The following is an 18315-nucleotide window of genomic DNA, read 5'->3' on the forward strand; positions in this document are numbered from 1 at the left end:
GCTATAATGTTGGAAGCGAGGGGGGGCGGATGTTTGCTCGCCCGCGCCTCTCTGATTGGTAGCTCTCGCCGCCTCTCGTGTGACGCTGACCAATCCCCTAGTTAGTAGGAGAAGGAAAGGGGTGGGGGGAGCCGCGCCAATGCGAAACTACATTTCCCAGCGGGCCTAGCGAGCCCTTTCTGGTTTATCCTTCGCCGTTTTGCGCGCGCGCGCGGGTCTGAAAGGAGCCTTCTGCTCTCCTCAGGGTCGCGATGTTCCGCTCGAGCCGTTGGTGCCTCCTCTGCGGGTGCGGAAGGCCGTTCAGCTCCCGCGCCTGGTAAGAGGCTCGTGAGGAAACTGGGCAGGGAGTCGGTTTGTCTCCCCCCCCCCCTGTGTATTCCACTCTTTTCGGCCAGCCACCTCTCAGCCTGTGCCAGGCAGAAATTCAACAGGTGTGGTTTGGTTTCCCCTCCCCCCAAAAAAACAGGGGATGTAAGTGATAGGAGGGAGGTATCACCTGTTGAGCTTCCAAAGCTAGAAACAAAAGGTGGCTGCAATGATAATGAGGCCCAGACGTTTCTTCTGGATACAGATTTAAGTTACTGGAAGGAAGCTCCTGACTCTTCCTTGACGTACCAGCATCCTGTTAACTGGACAGAGGTGTACAGAGTTGAGCCAGGGTTCCTTTGGGGCTTAGCCCCAAGAACCTATTTATAGTGTTAAGGCCTAATTCTGAAAAGTATGGATAAAGAAAAGAAAACACCTCCAAGCATATGCAGAGTGCCTTTTGCTTTAATCAGTAAGTGCAACCTGGTATTAGGAGGCAGGAGATCTAAAGTAGGTAATGGATTTTTGATTTTTTTTTTAATGCAACATTGAGACACTCGCCCCACAAAAACCCTGCGGGTGGTTTGACTGACGAGTTGGGAACATGGGGAGAGGCTGTCGGTTGAGGTGGTGGAGAGAATATTGGATGGCACTGGGTGCGAGTGAAGGGAGATATTTGAGAAGGGGGGGGGGAGGGAATCGGAAGGTGTTTGAGATCTGGTTGGATAGGGGTCGAGTTTGTGAAAAGTGTTGTGTGGTAGATAAGTCCTCTCTCCCCACTGGCCCTAAATGTGCTCATTTGCGTGTCTTACTGATATCAGTTAGACTTAGAGAGCTAGTGTGTCTCCTTTCTGACATTGGCTAATGTTACAACTACCCTATGAGAGAGATGGAGATGGAGGCGTAGAAGAACACCATCATTAACATCTGTTTTAAAACTGGCTACCTAGGGTCCCTTCTGCTGGCTGTTGCCCATAATCAGAATAACCAATTCTCTACATACATATTCGAATTTTGTTTTTCTCCCTCTGCGTACACTCATTTACTTGATCACTCTGTATTCTGAGCCCCTTGATGGGCACAGACCCATTATATAATCCAGAGCTGCTGTTAGCAGCTTCTCTCATAGATGCAAGATATGAATCCAGATCAATATTTATGTATTGTTAGAGGAAGTTAAGAGTGGCAGGCAAGCTGTGTGTAGAAGGAGCCAGTGTCAGAATGGGAGACAAAAGTATGGAGCTTAAGGCCAGCTGGCTATATATTGGTGATTATTTACAGTTTCTTATTTTGTAGGTATCAGTTGCTGCAGAAGCAAAGAGGCTCACGGAAGCCAGTCACAGACAACTCCAGTGAAGTAAGCATCTTGAGTCCCACAAGATCACTCAGCCCCGAGGAAACGTTGAACCTGCTGGAAGCATCAGTAGTGCATGCAGATGGTATGTCTGTCATTTCTCATAACACTAGAACGACATGTGAAAAGAATCTTGGGATTGTAGCCTTAATCCAGAATGTGGCAGCTAGATTGGTGACTGGGAGTGGCTGCCGGGACCATATAACACTGGTCCTGAGAGATCTGCATTGGGTCCCAGTACGTTTCCAAGCACAATTCAAAGTGTTGGTGCTGACCTTTAAAGCCCTAAACGGCCTCGGTCCTGCATACCTGAAGGAGCGTCTCCACCCCCATCGTTCAGCCCGATGAGATCCAGCGCCGAGGGCCTTCTGGCGGTTCCCTCATTGCGAGAAGTGAGGTTACAGGGAACCAGGCAGAGGGCCTTCTCGACAGTGGCGCCCATCCTGTGGAATACCCTCCCTTCAGATGTGAAGGAAATAAGCAGTTATCCTATCTTTAAAAGACATCTGAAGGCAGCCCTGTTTAGCGAAGTATTTAATGCTCTACTGTTTTTAACATTTGATTGGGAGCCACCCAGAGTGGCTGGGGAGACTCAGCCAGATGGGCAGGGTATAAATAATAAATTATTATCATTATTACCACAAGTAGCACATGAATCAGTAAGTGTGATGCAGCTGCAAGGAAGGCTAATAAGATTTGAGGATGCATTAACAGAACCATAATTTCTAACTTGCTGGAAGTAATTGTTCCCGTTCATTCTACCCAAATCAGACCTCAACTGGAATACAGTCGTACCTTGGATCCTGGAGCTCAGATGTTTTGGCTCCCAAACATTGCAAACCCAGAAGTGATAGTTCTGGTTTGTGAACGTTCTTTTGGAACCCAAATGTCCTTCAGGCAATCAGAAGTCACAGTTTGGTTTTGGAAATTGGACAGACTTCTGGAACGGATTCTGTTTGACTTCCAAGGGATGACTGTACTGTGTCTCGTTTGGGGTGCTGCATTTTAAGAAGCATGTAGACAAATTGGGACAGATTTAGTATTCTAGTGGGACAGATTTAGTATTCTAGTGGGGTGGGTGAAGGCGCAGTTTCACATTGCCTAGCCCTGGAGTGTTATAAATCAGACCTGCCTGCACAACTTGTGCTCACCAAGCTCAATGCAACTCTCAAGCCATGTATGATGGCTTTCCAGATACTGCACTTGACAACTTATGCTGGGTTTTCAGCCCAAGCAAGGTACAGGCAGTAAAAATAGGAGGTGTATAGATCCTCTGTTGGTCTGCCATACATGGTTAGTGAGCTGCATTCTTCCTAATTGTATAGGCTTGGTATTAGCGAATGGGGAAAAAAACCATTGAGAGTAAAAACTGGCCTATTAGCCTTGGCTGCTCTATCGGAGGATTGTGAAACTTGCAGTAGATCCCCACTCTCCTTATGCAGAAAGTGTGCAGAATGTAGCTTGTGTGGTTTATATTAGTGATATAATTGCACAGCACACCTTTGTGTGTTTATGTATTCTCTCTCCCCACAGCCCTGTCCCAATCCCTCTGATTTTGGTCTTTTGTTTAGAACGCTGCTGTCAAAAAAAATATGTTGGGGAGAAGGGGGAATACATTTGAAAGGGAAAGGAAATATAGAGACGGAGGAGAGGAACAGGGATTTCTGCTTATACAAGAAGCCCCTTACCCCGAGCATGGAAAATTCCACCCAGAGCCTCCTTTCGATTCTGCATTGTGGCAGACGTTGTTGACATGTTTTGGAGTTTGTTTGAAGACTCCAACAATCACCATTTGTCCCTGAGGCTCCTGGTTCTTTTGTATTTCAGGTTCACTGGTGGCCATCAGCAAACCCCCTGGCTTACCTGTGACAGGTATGTGGCGTTACATTTTGATGTGTTTGGATCCTGTGGGGTTGCGTGCCTTGGGCATTTCCTTTTAAAGTGAAAATGCAGGATTATAGAAATGCCTTTAGAGATACATACAGATATGCCTGTACTGTGCAGTTTAAATATGTGTTGTATGTGGCCTCCCCTTGCGCTTGGCAGTTAGTGCAGAATGCTGCAGCATGATTACTGACAGGAGGGAGGCCTTATTAGCATATAACACCTGTACTCAGAGGTCTGCACTGGTTGCTGACCCACCTGGCTGAATTCAAGGTGTTACTATTAGTATATAAAGCCCTTAACAACTCTTGACTAGTTTACCTGCGATATTGCCTTACCCCACATGTGCCCACTGAACTGCTTTGATTGGCAGAATTGGAACTTTTACAGATGCCACATAATATTCACATTGCATCTGTCAGAACTTGATCATTTCGTGTGGCGGCACCGACACTTGGGAACTCCCTGCCTGTTGATATCAGTCAGAAACCTTCACTCTATTCTGCTGAAGGCATTCTTATTTAGACAAGCCTATCCAGATGTTCTGGACGCGGGTGGCGCTGTGGGTTAAACCAAAGAGCCTAGGACTTGCCGATCAGAAGGTCGGTGGTTCGAATCCCCGCAATGGGGTGAGCTCCTGTTGCTCGGTCCCTGCTCCTGCCAACCTAGCAGTTCGAAAGCACGTCAAAGTGCAAGTAGATAAATAGGTACCACTCCGGCGGGAAGGTAAACGGCGTTTCCGTGCTCTGTTGTGGTTCGCCAGAAGCAGCTTAGTCATGCTGGCCACATGACCCGGAAGCTGTACGCTGGCTCCCTCAGCCAATAAGGCGAGATGAGCGTCGCAACCCCAGAGTCGGACACAACTGGACCTAATGGTTAGGGGTCCCTTTACCTTTACCTTTATCCAGATGTTCAGAAAGTTTGTCTGAGTTTTAATTTGTTTTAGTTTATTCTATTATGGTTTTAACTTGCTGTATGTTTTAAATTAGGGACGCGGGTGGCGCTGTGGGTAAAAGCCTCAGCGCCTAGGGCTTGCCGATCAAAAGGTCGGCGGTTCGAATCCCCACGGCGAGGTGCGCTCCCGCTGCTCGGTCCCAGCGCCTGCCAACCTAGCAGTTCGAAAGCACCCCCGGGTGCAAGTAGATAAATAGGGACCGCTTACTAGTGTGAAGGTAAACGCCGTTTCCGTGTGCGGCTCTGGCTCGTCAGAGCAGCGATGTCACGCTGGCCATGTGACCCGGAAGTGTCTCTGGACAGCGCTGGCCCCCGGCCTCTTGAGTGAGATGGGCGCACAACCCCAGAGTCTGTCAAGACTGGCCTGTACGGGCAGGGGTACCTTTACCTTTACCTTTATGTTTTAAATTACCGTTGTAATTTTTTTTAGTGACAATTTTTAAAATCTTTTTTTGCAAACTGCTTTGAGGGTTTTTTCCTACAATCAAGTGGTATATACATTTTGTGAAATAATAAGTAAATAACTGAGCTCCCAAAGTAAAGCTGGACCAGGGCAGGAAGGGCTGGCAAGCCTTTGCCAGAACAAGCCTCTTCTTTGTAGCCGTGAGTAATGGTTAGCTTCTGTGTGGCATCACTGATTTTTCCCTCCTTCTCTGCCAACAACAGGCAAACCGGGGGAGCTGACTTTGCTGTCTCTTTTACCGGATCTAAGCCAGAAGCTTGGCTTCCCACAGAACCTCGATGTGATAAAAGCTGCAGTAAAGTAAGTAAACGGAGACAAGGTTTTGGAGAGAATGACAACAGGATGTGTACTGGATGGGTCTTATTTATTTAAATCCCACCTTTCTTCCACCATAGAACTCAAGGCAGCACGCATGTGCTCCCATCCGGATACTACTTTGCTTCAGCTTCCCATCCTGCACCTCCAGACCATGCCCTGACATAATCAGCAAGAGGGCATTCAGTAAAATCCGGTTAAACTGCCGTATTGCAAGAGAACCCATAGCACAGAAGTTAGACAGCTGATCTGTACTACAGCTCCAGTTTTCCGGATGTGATCATGTGCTCTGAATTCACTTTAGTACTTCTGTATGCAAAAAATAAAATAAAAATGGTTGCCAAGGGCTAGTGGAAAGATTTGTGATTGGCTTTGTGAGTCAAAAGACTGCGAGGCTGGAGCAACTCCCTATAAGGGAGGTTATATAACGCTTGCGAGATTATTCGCTTAGAAAAAGCGACAACAGTCAAGGACCATATGAATAAATATTGTAATATTAAAAATTAGAAATTACTTGAAAGTACCAAATAGGCCTAGGATTAAATTAGGATTTATTTAAATAAATGGGATTTAGAACACTAAGAAAAGTGAACAAATTTGATTATAATTGGAATATTGTTGTTTAATAATATTGGAAAGCTGTTACATTCAGACACAAGGAAATTCAGAAGGGAGGGACTAGAGGAAGTCAAGTAATATGTTTATAAGGTTGGGTTTTTAAATAATTAAGTTTGTGTTGTATATTTGTTGTTTTTCATAGATTTATTTTTTGCTTTTGCTTTGGTTTGTTTCACGGTTGTGCAACGTTTGTTGCAGTATTTGTTATAATTGTAGAAAACTTGATAAAATTATTGGGGGGGGAGAAAGAAAAAGGGATGACAGGGTGGGGAGACATGACAGAGGTATATAAAATAGCCTCAGATACTGGCGGGAACTTGTAGCTGTTGTGACCTTTGGCCATTGATGCCACCTTGCATGGCTTTAAGCAAGGCACTATTCTGTCCACGGGATTACTTACTCATGACCTGTGTCAGAGAATTAAAGATAATAAAGGATTTTGCCTCTCCCTAGGGAGAGTTCTGGACTTGTTCTGCTCTCAGGTTGCCCGAGCACCACCCGGCGCCTCCAGGATTTCTATGCCCGATATAAGAGAGCAGGAGATCCAGCCGCTACCTACTGGTGAGATGAAGACTTCCTAATCGCTTCCCGTTTCCATGGCAGGGTGGGGATCCCTCATCAAAAAGGCTTTAGGTTCCCATTCTGCCTTACCCATTTCCTTCAAAGCGTTGTAGGCCCAGTTTGGTGTGTGTCTGGCCTGACAGAAAAGCTTCTCTTTGCAGTGCTGTCACTACCAGGATCCCTGCAGGCTCGGAAGGGGAAATTCGTACAGGTCTCAAACTGATACAAGTCGAAGACCATAAGCTGGTGAGGACAGGTTTTTAACAGGGAGGGAGGAAAGGATTTGATATTGCGGCTCTAGGGAATTTGCCTGCTGCTGCTGCTGCTGCTGCTCGTTCAGTGGAGTCCCTGCAGGGCCTGAGAAGTTTGGTCTCGCCTCCTCTGAGATCCAGTTGCCTGGACTGGGCGCAAGGATTACTGCTGAAGTTTCCATTGGCCCTCAGGAAACACACTGACTCGAGGCTTCTGTGTGGGTTGCAGGTGGTGCCAGTGGCTTCGCCTTCTCGCGGCAGCCTCCAGAGGAAGGAGGTTAGAAAAACACAGACACTCTATAAGGTGCTGGACTCCCGCGAAGGCTGCGCCTTGGTGCAGCTACAGCCACTGACAGGTGCGTGACGGAGGCCCCGTGGCACAGAGACAGTTGCAGGAATAACTGGAAAGGGGCGCTGTGATATGGAAAGCAAGCTGAGAAGCTGACACGAGTTCCCTCAGTTACAGCTAACTCCCCCAAGATTTTTTTCCATTTATAAAATGTATAAACTTTTTGATCAAAACGCTCTCCAGGTAGCCCAGTATACACTTTAGAACTTGAGATAGCAAACCCTTAGCCACCTCTTCTTTTTACAGTTTGTCAAGTTTCTAGCTCTCATGACTGTAGAGAAACCTTTCCTGTACATAACTGCGTAGTTGTTTACTTGACGGGCAGGAAGTCAAATGGAACTTGGCTAGGTCCTTTTATAATTAGGCAATGGGGTATTCATGGCCAGTTGATTTCCCTGTCCCTCTCTGCCTTCTCTTTTCCTTCTCTTATTTTAAGCCTCTTTCTCTTCCGATTTCCTCTTACTATCTTAGCCTTGCCCCCCCAGAAATGCTTGCCTGGCCGTTTTTGCCATTTTTGCACATTTAAAGTGTTTCGTTTTGCAAATTACCGTATTTTTTGCTCTATAAGACTCACTTTTTCCCTCCTAAAAAGTAAGGGGAAATGTATGTGTGTCTTATGGAGCGAATGCAGGCTGCGCAGCTACCCCAGAAGCCAGAACAGCAAGAGGGATTGCTGCTTTCACTGCGCAGTGATCCCTCTTGCTGTTCTGGCTTCTGCGATTCAGAATATTTTTTTTCTTGTTTTCCTCCTTCAAAAACTAAGTGCGTCTTGTGGTCTGGTGTGGTCTAGAGCGAAAAATACGGTAATACGGAGCAAACCTCTGCAGTCTAGGGTTCTGACCTTTTGCCTCCTTTCCTTATTTTACACTGCAGAAATCTGGGTTCCTTGGGTACAAAATCAGGCTGTCATAGTTCTTGTTTTTGGACGCTGTCCATTTGTCTTACTCAGGTTTTAAAAAGACCTTGGATTGCGAGGGTCACAGTGTAAAGCATTGCTGGGAAATTCTACACTGATGCCCCCTCTTCATCTCTCCTTTGTCCTTTTGGCAGCCTTCACTAACCAGCTCCTGGTCAGCCTGATCCTGCTGCTGAGCCCTGCGCTAGGGGACCACGTGTATTCCTCCCGTGTGGGGTCTGTCCTGGGGGAGCCCTTCCTCTTGCCAGCTGAGAGTACCCTGCCTCGCACACAGGTACCAAACTGCTCTGATGCTGCCTCCTGTCTTGGTGTCGGGGATCTACAGAGCGATGTAGCAGGATAGAAGGAAGGAACCTGACTGAGCAGTGCCTTGGCACAGTCAAATCTTATGTCTCCGCAACCCAAGGCTATATCACTTGGGAGATAGCAGCAGCAATCAAGTTTTACATCCATTGGGGAATCTTTTTCCCTGCAGATGTACAGCTCCCAACATCCCTGACCATTGACTGTGCTGACTGGGGCTGATGGGAGTCCAACAACATCTGGGGACCTACAGGTTGAGAACCGCTGCTGTAGAAAGTTGTAATGATGATGCCTTCCCCTCCCACCCTCTTGGCAGGTCCTAGAAGATGCTCTGCTGAAGAAGCTGCGCCTGCGGCAGCAACTGGCACACCGATTGCCTCTCCACCTGCACCTGCACCAGCTCCTCCTCCCGGCCGCCGGCTCCCCTTCCTCCCGCACTGTGCTCACAGCTCCTCCGCCACCTTTTTTCCTGAAGACCCTTTGTCTTCTGGGCCTCGCCTTACCACAGGACAAAAACAAGCAATGACAAGGCACCCGAAGCATTTGCCTCAGCTCAGCAGGTACCGCCTGCCCTGGTCAACTGGAAGTGATAGCTTTTGACAGCCAGAAGCATGTCTCTGCCAGGTTCTTGCTGCGGAAAGAAGCATCTCGTCTCCTACTGGCCGGATGAAGGACGTGAAAGGGAGAGGCTTCTTTTACACCTCCTGCGGTCTTAACAGGGCAGCAGAAGCAATTTTTGGAACTCTTTGTGCCGTGCAGCAATGAAGGTAGCAGCAAGGGAAACCTGGGTTCTAGAGTTTATGTTTGCCCTGATAAATGCAACCTCCACAAGCTGTGAACCAGCAGGCCAATTGCGTACACATGGTTGCGCCACGGCAACGCGAGTCAGTGGCTGGCTTGAGGTCCAGGCCGGAAAAAGCTTCAGCACACCCAATTCCTACTGAAATCGACGGGAGTGCGCTCCTCATGCTGTGTGGTTTACGCTCCTTGCAGCACTAAGCCACTGTGCTCGGCATTTATCTTTCCAGAAGAGGCAATTGCTTGCCAATGGTTGCCTCTGGCACTCAAGATAATGGCACTCTTCTGGGGGGCAAAGCAGCATAGGCTTCTCTCCTTTAATCCATATATCTATGAAACACAAATGACTAATGAAAAAAATGTGCTTTGGCTTTTCACTACTGCTTTTCTACATATATATATATAGTGGTACCTCGGTTTAAGAACAGCCCTGTTTACGAACTATTCGGTTTACGTACTCCACAAAACTGAAAGTAGTGTCCTGGGGTGCGAACTTTACCTCGGTCTAAGAACGGAAGCCGAACAGTGGAAGGGCACCGGTGGCGGGAGGCTTCATTAGGGAAAGTGCGCCTCGGTTTAAGAACGGTTTTGGTTTAAGAACGGACTTCTGGAACGGATTAAGTTCGTAAACTGAGGTACCACTGTATATATATAAAATCAGAACCTTTAAGCATAAAGAGCTGTTGCTGAAAGGGTTTCAGATAAGGATCCCTTTGCTTATTCTGTGTCTTCTATTGAACTGAGAGTAATTTTTAAAACCGTCCAGGCCACCCTTCCATATAAATATTCTCAGGGTAACTTTTACGTGATTAAATAAATGGCAATAAGATGAAAATGCAGCTTCAGAAGTGGTAGCAATTTATAAAAATCTGTTTTAACGAAAACCTTGGGAAAAGACAAAAGGCCTTCCCTGAGTGATGAGCATACTGAAGGGCAGGCGTCATGGGAACCTCCCTGGGCAAAAGGTCCCATAAGCAAGGTGCCACCGCTGAGGAGGCCCCACCCCAGTCACCAGCTGGCATTATCCATGATGCCAGGATGTGGGGGCATGAGTGTGCAAAGTTTTAGTTGGAATGCTGGTTTAAAATGTTGTCTACAGCTGGCAGCCAGCTCCTTCTCCCGTCTTTTCTGAAGCGGCTTTGTGTAATCTGAAAGCTTGTCCTCTTCTCTGCTGATACGAATTGATCCGATAAAGGTGTACCTTCCTTGTTTTCATGCCTAGTAATTTAGTAGTAAGATTGATTTGATAACCGCTGGACTGGTGTCGTTTAGCTTACGGCAAGAGGCTCAGAGTTGGAACAAGCGCTCTTAGTAGTGGCAGATGGTTATCTTTACAATGGCTTTCTGTCAACAGGGTAACCGGAGAGCCTTGTTGAGTTACTGCAGTGAGATAACTGGCATAAGATTGCAGGCATCAAGTTCATCCTGTTTTCAGGCTGTATTATGGTGCAGAGGTGCAAGTTGAGTTCAGACTAGAGGAATGTTTATGGGGTAGGGGGAATCTAGTGCTATATCTAGGTCCAGGCCACTTGAGAGAGTTTGCAGACCTGGGCACAACCGTATTACTTGGCCACTTTTTCCTTTTCTTCTAAAGAGGGTGGCTGCAGAGGGGTCTGGAGCAGTCGCCTGCAAGGGCCGAGGGCCAGAGATTCCCGCTTTCTAGCAGCAGCAGCAGCAAGTGAAACTTACGAGAGGCAGAATCAGGGCTCTTGTTTGCAAACATAAAGGTAAAGGGACCCCTGACCATTAGGTCCACTTGTGACCGACTCTGGGGTTGCAGCGCTCATCTCGCTTTATTGGCCGAGGGAGCCGGCGTTTTTCCGCAGACAGCTTCCGGGTCATGTGGCCGGCATGACTAAGCCGCTAATCTGGTGAAACCACAGCAGCACACAGAAATGCCATTTACCTTCCCGCTGGAGCAGTACCTATTTATCTACTTGCACTTTGTGCTTTCGAACTGCTAGGTTGGCAGGAGCAGGGATCGAGCAATGGGAGCTCACCCCGTCGCAGGGATTTGAACTGCCGGCCTTCTAATCGGCAAGTCCTAGGCTCTGTGGTTTAACCCACAGCGCCACCTGCGTCCCGTTGGCAAACATGCACACACACTAATAATAGGAAACAAGCATTGTTTGCTTCCTTCAGAATGAGAATTGCTGTTTAAAAACCTACAGCTTACTCTTCTTTAAAGGATGGAAAGGCCAGCTTTTGTCCCAAACAAAATCAAGAACTACATAATTTTCCTCCTCCTCTCTCTCCCCTCGTTCCACCCATCCCCACCAATCGTATTAAAAGAATGCAGCTTATGGTTTGTTGTGCAGCATGTAAGTGTCAGAGTGCTACCTGCAGTTAGGCTGCTTTGGAAAGAACAAAGAAGAGCGACTGGAAAATGTGCGCACAGCCTTGCTTGCAGTTTGGCTCTTGCTGCCATCTGGAACCAGGCTGCAGCAGAGCATCAGCAAAGTGTGTGAGAGAAGTGGAAAGAGACTTCTTAGCTGTGTGCATTATTGTGTCTTGTCCTAGAGGGCTGCAGCATGCTGTGATCCCCCCCCCTGTTGTCCACTATGTAGCTATAAAACAAATCCTACCGCTGGAATAAGTTTACAGGTCTTTGGTCAGCTAGAGAGGTCAGAATGGAAGAATCTTAATGCATGGAGTGGAAAGCAGGAGGGGCCATTTAGATACGTTAAGGCATCAAATAATGTTTTCAAATGTGACACAAGGGTTTCCCTGCAAAATATATATTTTTTAAAGGGTTGGGAGAGGAAACTCCAGGTACTACAAAGTGATGTTAAAGGTTTTGGTATTTGGCCTGGGTAAGGGCATTGTACATTTAACCAGTGAGGAGTTTTATCAGCCCTTGTTTGAAAATTATGGCCCGACAAGCCTCCGGTTGGACTTTGATCATCCTTTTTATCTCATTTGGGTTTTGACATCACCCTTAAATCCTTTTTGAAGAGCCTATTAATAATAATAATAATAATAATAAATAATAGTAATAATAATAATAATACAATTAGCAAAGTGGGGTTTTTTTGAAGAAGGGAATAGTGCCAGCAGTAGGGAGAGACTGGAGTCTAGGAAGCTCCTTTATACAGAGTCAGAAAGATCATTGGTCCATCTAGTTGAGTATTGTGCCCAGAGGCTGGCAGAGCCTTTGCAGGGTTTCAGATAGAAGTGTTCCTGGGCTCAGCCTGGAGTTGCCAGAGGCTGAACCTGGTCTCTACTGCATGCAGAGCACGTTCTCTTCTCTTACACTACGGCCCTGAGCGCCACTGGTGCCATAAATGAGCCTTACTCCCATTCCACTAAAATCTCAGACTAGCACAAGCAAAGCCTGCCAAGACTGTTTTGCGGTTTCTTTGTAACGTCGTCATGTTTCAGATTTTACCATTCCGTATAAATGACAGACTTCTCAACGTCCTCCATTTCAAAGAAAACAAATCAATCCCCAGCCCCTTTGATCAGAACATGAAAAACTGAATTCTACAAAGATCAGACTGCAAAGGCAGAAGTTTATTTCTCTTTCACAAACTGCAATCCACAAAACCACTCCACCAGCAAGATACCAACGACGTAAAGAATTTTTTTAAAAAAACAGACTCGCCAAGGAAAGCTGTACAAATGTCAAACACAACTGCACAAAACTTGTATTCTTGGTTCTCTTCAGTGGTTTAGGAACAATGAGCAACAAAAGAGATGCGTCAAAGCCTCCACTTCCTGCCTTTAATCATTGCGTTTGGAGATTGGATGGAATTGCCACTCGCTTTTTTACTGTCAGTGCCCCTTAGTGGCAGGAGTAGTGGTAGGGTAGAGAAGGAATCTGTGCCCCCCCCCCCCCCGAATTTGGTAGACTCCAGCTTCCATCACCCTCAACCACTGACTACAGTGGCTGGGGCTTATGGGAGCTGAAGTCATAACAACATTTGGAGGACCACATATTTCCCCATCCTTGCTTTAATGGCCGTCTGACATATTGAAATATAACAGGTGGAGCTTTTCCTGCCCCTCTGTATATGAGAAAAAGGTTTGCCTGCTACATGACTCTCAGGCTGCTGGCAAGTATGGGAACAGGGCTGTGTTTTTGTTTGTGTAAGTGAAAACCTTAAGCCTTGAGTAAGAACAAGGTAAAAACAAATTATAGCATGCTTTTGTATTGTAACGAAAAGAGACTGCACAACTATATAACCACAACCTAGATAAATATATGGAATAATAAAAGTAATTTTTTAAAAAAATCTTCCAGAAGGTGGTAAGATTCAGGTGGACTTCCAGAGGAGAGCCACCCAGAATCCTGAAATAAAGATGCCTTTATTTCGAAGTCAAACTAAATCTGTTCATCTAGCCCAATACTGACTATGGTGACCGTCAATGACTCTTCAAGGTCTTAAGAAAAATCTGACCCCAACCTTTCTACTTGAAATCCCTTAACTAGCAATGCTAGGGATTGAACATGGGGCATTCTGCATGCCAAGCATATGTTCTGCCACTAAGCTGTGGTCTCCTTCCCTTTCTCTTCCATCTCCTTTTAATACAAGAACAATGCTAGCCAGCAGCTGCTCCAAACCTGCTCACGGAGACCGTCATGGCATGAGCAGAGGTGGTCTGTTGTGTAGAGCTTCATACAGGAGGATGGAACCTCAGCATGGAGGAGAGGCCATAAGGAGCCAAGCCACGTCCTAGAACAGGGAATCTGTGGCTCTCCCGATGTTGGAGTCCAGCTCCCATCAAGCTTAGCTGGCATGGTCACCGTGATGTGAACTGATGGACTACAGCCACTGGAATCAGTCACCCCTTTCCTAGAACAAGGAACTAAGGTCTTCATTTCTAGTGCCACCTCGAGCTGAAACCATGGGAGAGACCTGCTAGAAGGCTATGGCATCTATGAAACCATACTGTGTGGTTATTAAAACATTTCCATTTGCACATACACCCAGAATCCACGAGCCATCTAACACACCTATTCCCCCCCCCCCCAAAGGCAGGCATTTAACAAAGCCTGCATTGGTACTACGTGGTAAATTAATGAGCTTTCAGGTGCTTTGCATTGGCCATGGGAGTGATAGGCAGAAGTGCTGCTCTTGGCTTTCCCTCCCTCCGCATGTCAGTTCCCAGAATTGTGTTGCACTGTATTTAGGAGAACCCAGCATGGAAAGGCTTTGAATTTTCCCACTGAGTTCTATATGACGAAGGTAACTGGGCTGCAACCTGGAACACAGTTAATTGGGTAAAAACCGACTTTGGGAATTCCAGGAGCGGAAGGGGGGGTTAATGCCCCGTTTTCCGGAACAGAAGAGTCACGGTGGCACCAACAGCTTTATCCCTTCTGAAGAAACGAATGTGAATCCGCCAGCTGCCAGGCACCATTTTGTTGCTCCTAAAGCCTGGTGGCAGGATAAGGAGAATGTGGAGGTGGCAACAATGTTTTGTGGAGAGGAAGGAGGGAACAAAAGCAAGAGCTATGATAAGTTCAGGTGGGGTGCACAGGAAGAACAAAGGCTGGACCCAGTCCCAAATCCACACCTCAAATTTTGCTAGCAGTACGCTTACCATGATTTTTATATATCAAGATAACAGTCCTGAATTTTGCCTCTCATACCCAAGCATTGTTTATGCTCCAGTGTGACTCAAAAATATCACGTGGGGAACTGACTTTCAGGAAGTGAAGCATAGACTGGCCAGAGAATTTTATGAGTGGAGGGGAAAGAAGGCAGGGTATCAGTAGAGAAGCATATTGCCCTCTCTGCACCCACAAGCCAAGTATGAAATGCTTCCTAATCCAATAAAATAGCTATTTCCTTTTTCTACAGCCAGGATTTTTTTTATTTTTTTTAAGATTCAGGCTAGTATTGGCAGCCCAGAAGAGCCTCTATTCTCTTGGGTGGGGTTATTATTGAACCCTGAACACTGATCCTAAACCTCCGCTGCCTGGCGGGATATCTTTGGGAGAAGAAAAGGCTAAGGAGTAAACCCTACACAAATCCAGAGAGGAGTCCCTTAGTGGGTTGGGTGGTGCCTTGTACAACGCCTTCTGGTAACTCTTGCAGCCAAGCTGGTGCCAATGTATGGCTCTGCTTTCCTTGGGAACGCATCAGCGTGGCCAAGGGTGGAGTCCTGTTCGTCTGGCAGTCCAGAACCTCCATATTCACTGCCCAGGCTTGTACCCCAGGGAGGCCACTTTGGTGTGGCCAATGCAGCAGTTTGGTTGCTCTAAAAACGTAGGGTGGCAGTTTTGTTTATCTACACAAGAACCAACCAGGTGGCGCTGTACCGATCCAACGCCTAGTGCAAGCATAAGGCACCAAAGAGGCTTGTACATTTGTCTGAACTGCGGTGAGTTTGCTTCCACAGTAGACTCGACACACAAATTATGACTATATTGTTTCTGCCTTCTGTCAGGGAAGAATTTCCGAAACCAGATATGTTAAACAGAGCCTCTTTTAGCCAAAGGTTGGGTTTGCCTCCCCCCACCCCGTCTGACTAGCAAGAATTCAAGAGGTGAAAGTTTCTCTGGATTAATGTGATGAGACAAATTGATGGAGGGTCTCGCTAGCTCTGTGTCTCTGAGTACCAGTTGCCACTGATGGCAAGTTGGAGAAGGGCTGTCACCCTCATGTCTTGTTTGGGTTGGTGGCAACTCGTTTGCCACAGTGAGAACAGAATGCTGGACTAGACAGGCCTTTGGTATGATCCAGCAGAGCTCTTTTTTTTTGTTTTTTAAATTTCACTGATGGGAGGAAAAAGTACCATCTGCTGAATTTGATGGTCTGGCAGCTGTAAAAATCACAGGAGCACCACCAAGGTGGGATGGGGTGTGGGAAGAGTGACAATCTTACCTGAAACCTACTGCAAGACTATTACTTTTATAATGGGGCCTATGGGAACCTGTGCCCTAGATCAGTAATTTCACACAAAATGTACATATTTAAATGCTAAAAACATAACCCAGCATCTGTTCCTAGAAGCCTTTTTCAAAGAAATTTCCAGGGCTTTTTTTCAGCATGAACACGCTGGAACCTGGTTCCGGCACCTCTCAGATGGGCACCATTGCCTTTCTAAGAGAACAATGGAGGCATTCATGGTAAGTTCCGGCACCTCTTTTTTCTAGAAAAATACCACTGGAAATTCCTGTACAGTGGAACCTCGGAAGCTGAACGCCTTTGAACTCAAACGTTTCGGCTCCTTAACAACTGAAAACCCAGAAGTGATTGTTCCGGTTTTCAAACGATTTTCAGAAGCCGAACATCTGGCGTGGCTTCCGATTGTTTGCAGGACGCTCCTGCAGCCAATCAGAAGCCGCGCTTTGGAAGTCGAAGGACTTCTGGAATGGATTCCGTTCAACTTTCAAGGTACGACTGTACTGGTATTAAAGCCAAGATTTCTCTTGTTTGTCCACCACCTATTTTTACACTGACTCTCTCATTGTCAGAGACAATTGTGCATTTACAGGCTGGTTACTTAAAAGCTGGCCAGGTTAACACCCATGTTTAATGCCCTGGTTAGCAATTAGTATTTACTGGGAAGCTATTTTGAGGACATGATAGATGGTATCAAGCTGTCCCCTGCTTCATGAACCTTCAATTCCTCTGCACATATACTCTTGCCTCCGAGTTGGCAGCCGTGGGCGCTGGTTGGTGGTCAGATTCGGGGAGCCCTGTTGCGCTCCGAACACACCGGATGCTGATCCCTGGGTTAAGGGCTGACAAAGGCAGAGGGCAGCAAGCATGGTTCTTTGTTTTAGCATGTGAGATATGACCTAATGGGTCACTTTCACTCTCAGCAGTTTTGATCTTCTTTCTCCATGGCTTTGCAACTTTCGCCTTCTGCTGGGTCTCCCAGGGTGCTCCATTTTTCACATCCAAAAGTTATCAATTGTGTGATGGGAAAGAGCCTAGGAGCAAGCTAATTCTGCAGCCTGGCGGTTGTTTCAGGGAAGCAGAAGAGAGACCCGGTCGTCTTTAGAATCTATAGACAATTGATTCGGGCACCGCACGACCCACTAGAGGTCTTCTCAAAGTTCCAAGCCAGAGTGGATTTCTACATGCAACTCTCCCGGAGTTCCTTCTCAAATTTTTACCAAGCCCGACGGCATCGAGTTGCCTGCCGTGGCGGAGTTACTGCATGTGGTTTCATAGTCTCCTTTTCCCCCCACTGGAGGCAAGACAGACATCTGATTTTCAAAAGCTGGTACCAGGGGTGGCGGGTGTTGCACATCCTAGACATACAGGTGAGGGAAGGATCAGTGGTTACTGGACTGGGAGGGGGGAAGCATGTCCAAAGAGGGGGTGTGGGGTGTTTGTGGTGACCTCTCGGCTCCTGCTCGAAGCTGCAAGATGTGTTCTACAGAGGGAAGCAGCTTTCGACAGCCTCCGAGGGTGGAGATGCGGAAGGAAGCAGGCAGAGAGGGGCAATGCTGGTCAATGGGGCTTCTCGGGGCAGGAGTGTGGTCCCGTGAGCACTCAGGGACTCGGTGTATACCTGAGCCTGGCATGAGATGACCACCTTGCGGTAGAAGAATTTGGGAGTTCTGGGAAGCCGCCGCCGAGGCCCAGCTCTGGAGCCGCACAGCACTTGCCAACTTGCCATGGCTTTTCCGTTGCAGAAGAGGCGGGGGAGCTTGTGAATTGCAGCCAGGCCTGGGGAGGAACCAATAATAGAGCATGTTGCCTTGATGCTGAGAGACCCTGGAAAAGTTCTAAAACTTTCTAAAAAGAGCGTCCCTTCTGCGCAGACGGCCGGCCGCTTTTTAGCCATTGGCAGAAAGCAAAAACAACAACAACCCAAAACAGAATTGTGCAACGGCCTCCAAAACGAGAGGAAAGCCCTGGCCCAGCTCCTTTTGCAACAGCGCGGGGGAAAGGAAGGGAAGAAACGAGCCCATGCAAAACTCACGGCACTTTAACCCCAACAGCCACTCGCAGGCCCCAAAGCCAAGGCTCAAGAAGCAGCGGTCAATGCAGGGAGGCAGGGACATGTCACAACATACCATATACACCACTGAAGAGGCCCACCACAGTGGACAGGCACCTGACTGAGAACCTGTGGGCTGAAAGATACACTCATCTCAACCTGAGCCCTCCTCAGGGATGAAATGCCTCGACCATAGGCCACTATGAGCTTAAATGCACAACACACGGTGAAAGGAAGCGATACTTTTGGGAAGAGCTTTGGAGGAGGCTGGTGTCTGATAAAAACGAGACAGTCCAACTGTCTCCATGGTGTTTTATGGGCTGAGCAAAGCTACTT

The 18315-nt window shown here is 47.2% G+C and overlaps 2 protein-coding genes and 1 long non-coding RNA gene across 5 annotated transcripts in view; 2 read left to right on the forward strand and 1 right to left on the reverse strand.

Moving 5' to 3' along the window:
* The first annotated feature begins 159 nt into the window (after positions 1 to 159).
* Positions 160 to 9227, forward strand: RPUSD3 (RNA pseudouridine synthase D3). 2 transcript variants are annotated; one of them, XM_081853787.1, is made up of 9 exons: positions 160 to 316; positions 1603 to 1745; positions 3488 to 3532; positions 5165 to 5261; positions 6348 to 6455; positions 6617 to 6701; positions 6936 to 7062; positions 8106 to 8245; positions 8591 to 9227. In XM_081853787.1, exons 1-9 carry the CDS (start codon positions 252 to 254, stop codon positions 8798 to 8800), a joined length of 1020 nt encoding a protein of 339 aa, XP_081709913.1. In that variant the 5' UTR covers positions 160 to 251; the 3' UTR covers positions 8801 to 9227. The 2 variants fall into 2 exon arrangements, with proteins under 2 accessions (XP_081709913.1, XP_081709914.1); XM_081853788.1 differs by lacking the exon at positions 8106 to 8245.
* Positions 9228 to 9230: 3 nt separating this feature from the next.
* LOC309337422 lies at positions 9231 to 11814 on the forward strand. The gene is made up of 2 exons (XR_014154282.1): positions 9231 to 9273; positions 9308 to 11814. It is a non-coding gene; the product is annotated as an uncharacterized lncRNA (long non-coding RNA).
* A 4725-nt stretch (positions 11815 to 16539) lies between these two features.
* TTLL3 (tubulin tyrosine ligase like 3) overlaps positions 16540 to 18315 on the reverse strand; it is a 31431-nt gene continuing 29655 nt past the window's right edge. For both annotated transcript variants that reach the window (XM_081852488.1, XM_081852487.1), the window contains exons 16-17: positions 17548 to 17705; positions 16540 to 17284 (exon numbers count right to left, since the gene is read on the reverse strand). In XM_081852488.1, the coding sequence (XP_081708614.1) occupies positions 17135 to 17284; positions 17548 to 17705 (308 nt within the window). In that variant the 3' untranslated portion in view covers positions 16540 to 17134. The remainder of the gene's footprint in view (positions 17285 to 17547; positions 17706 to 18315) is intronic.

Source organism: Podarcis erhardii (assembly GCF_964252035.2).
Source record: "Podarcis erhardii genome assembly, chromosome: 2".
NCBI lineage: Eukaryota > Metazoa > Chordata > Lepidosauria > Squamata > Lacertidae > Podarcis > Podarcis erhardii.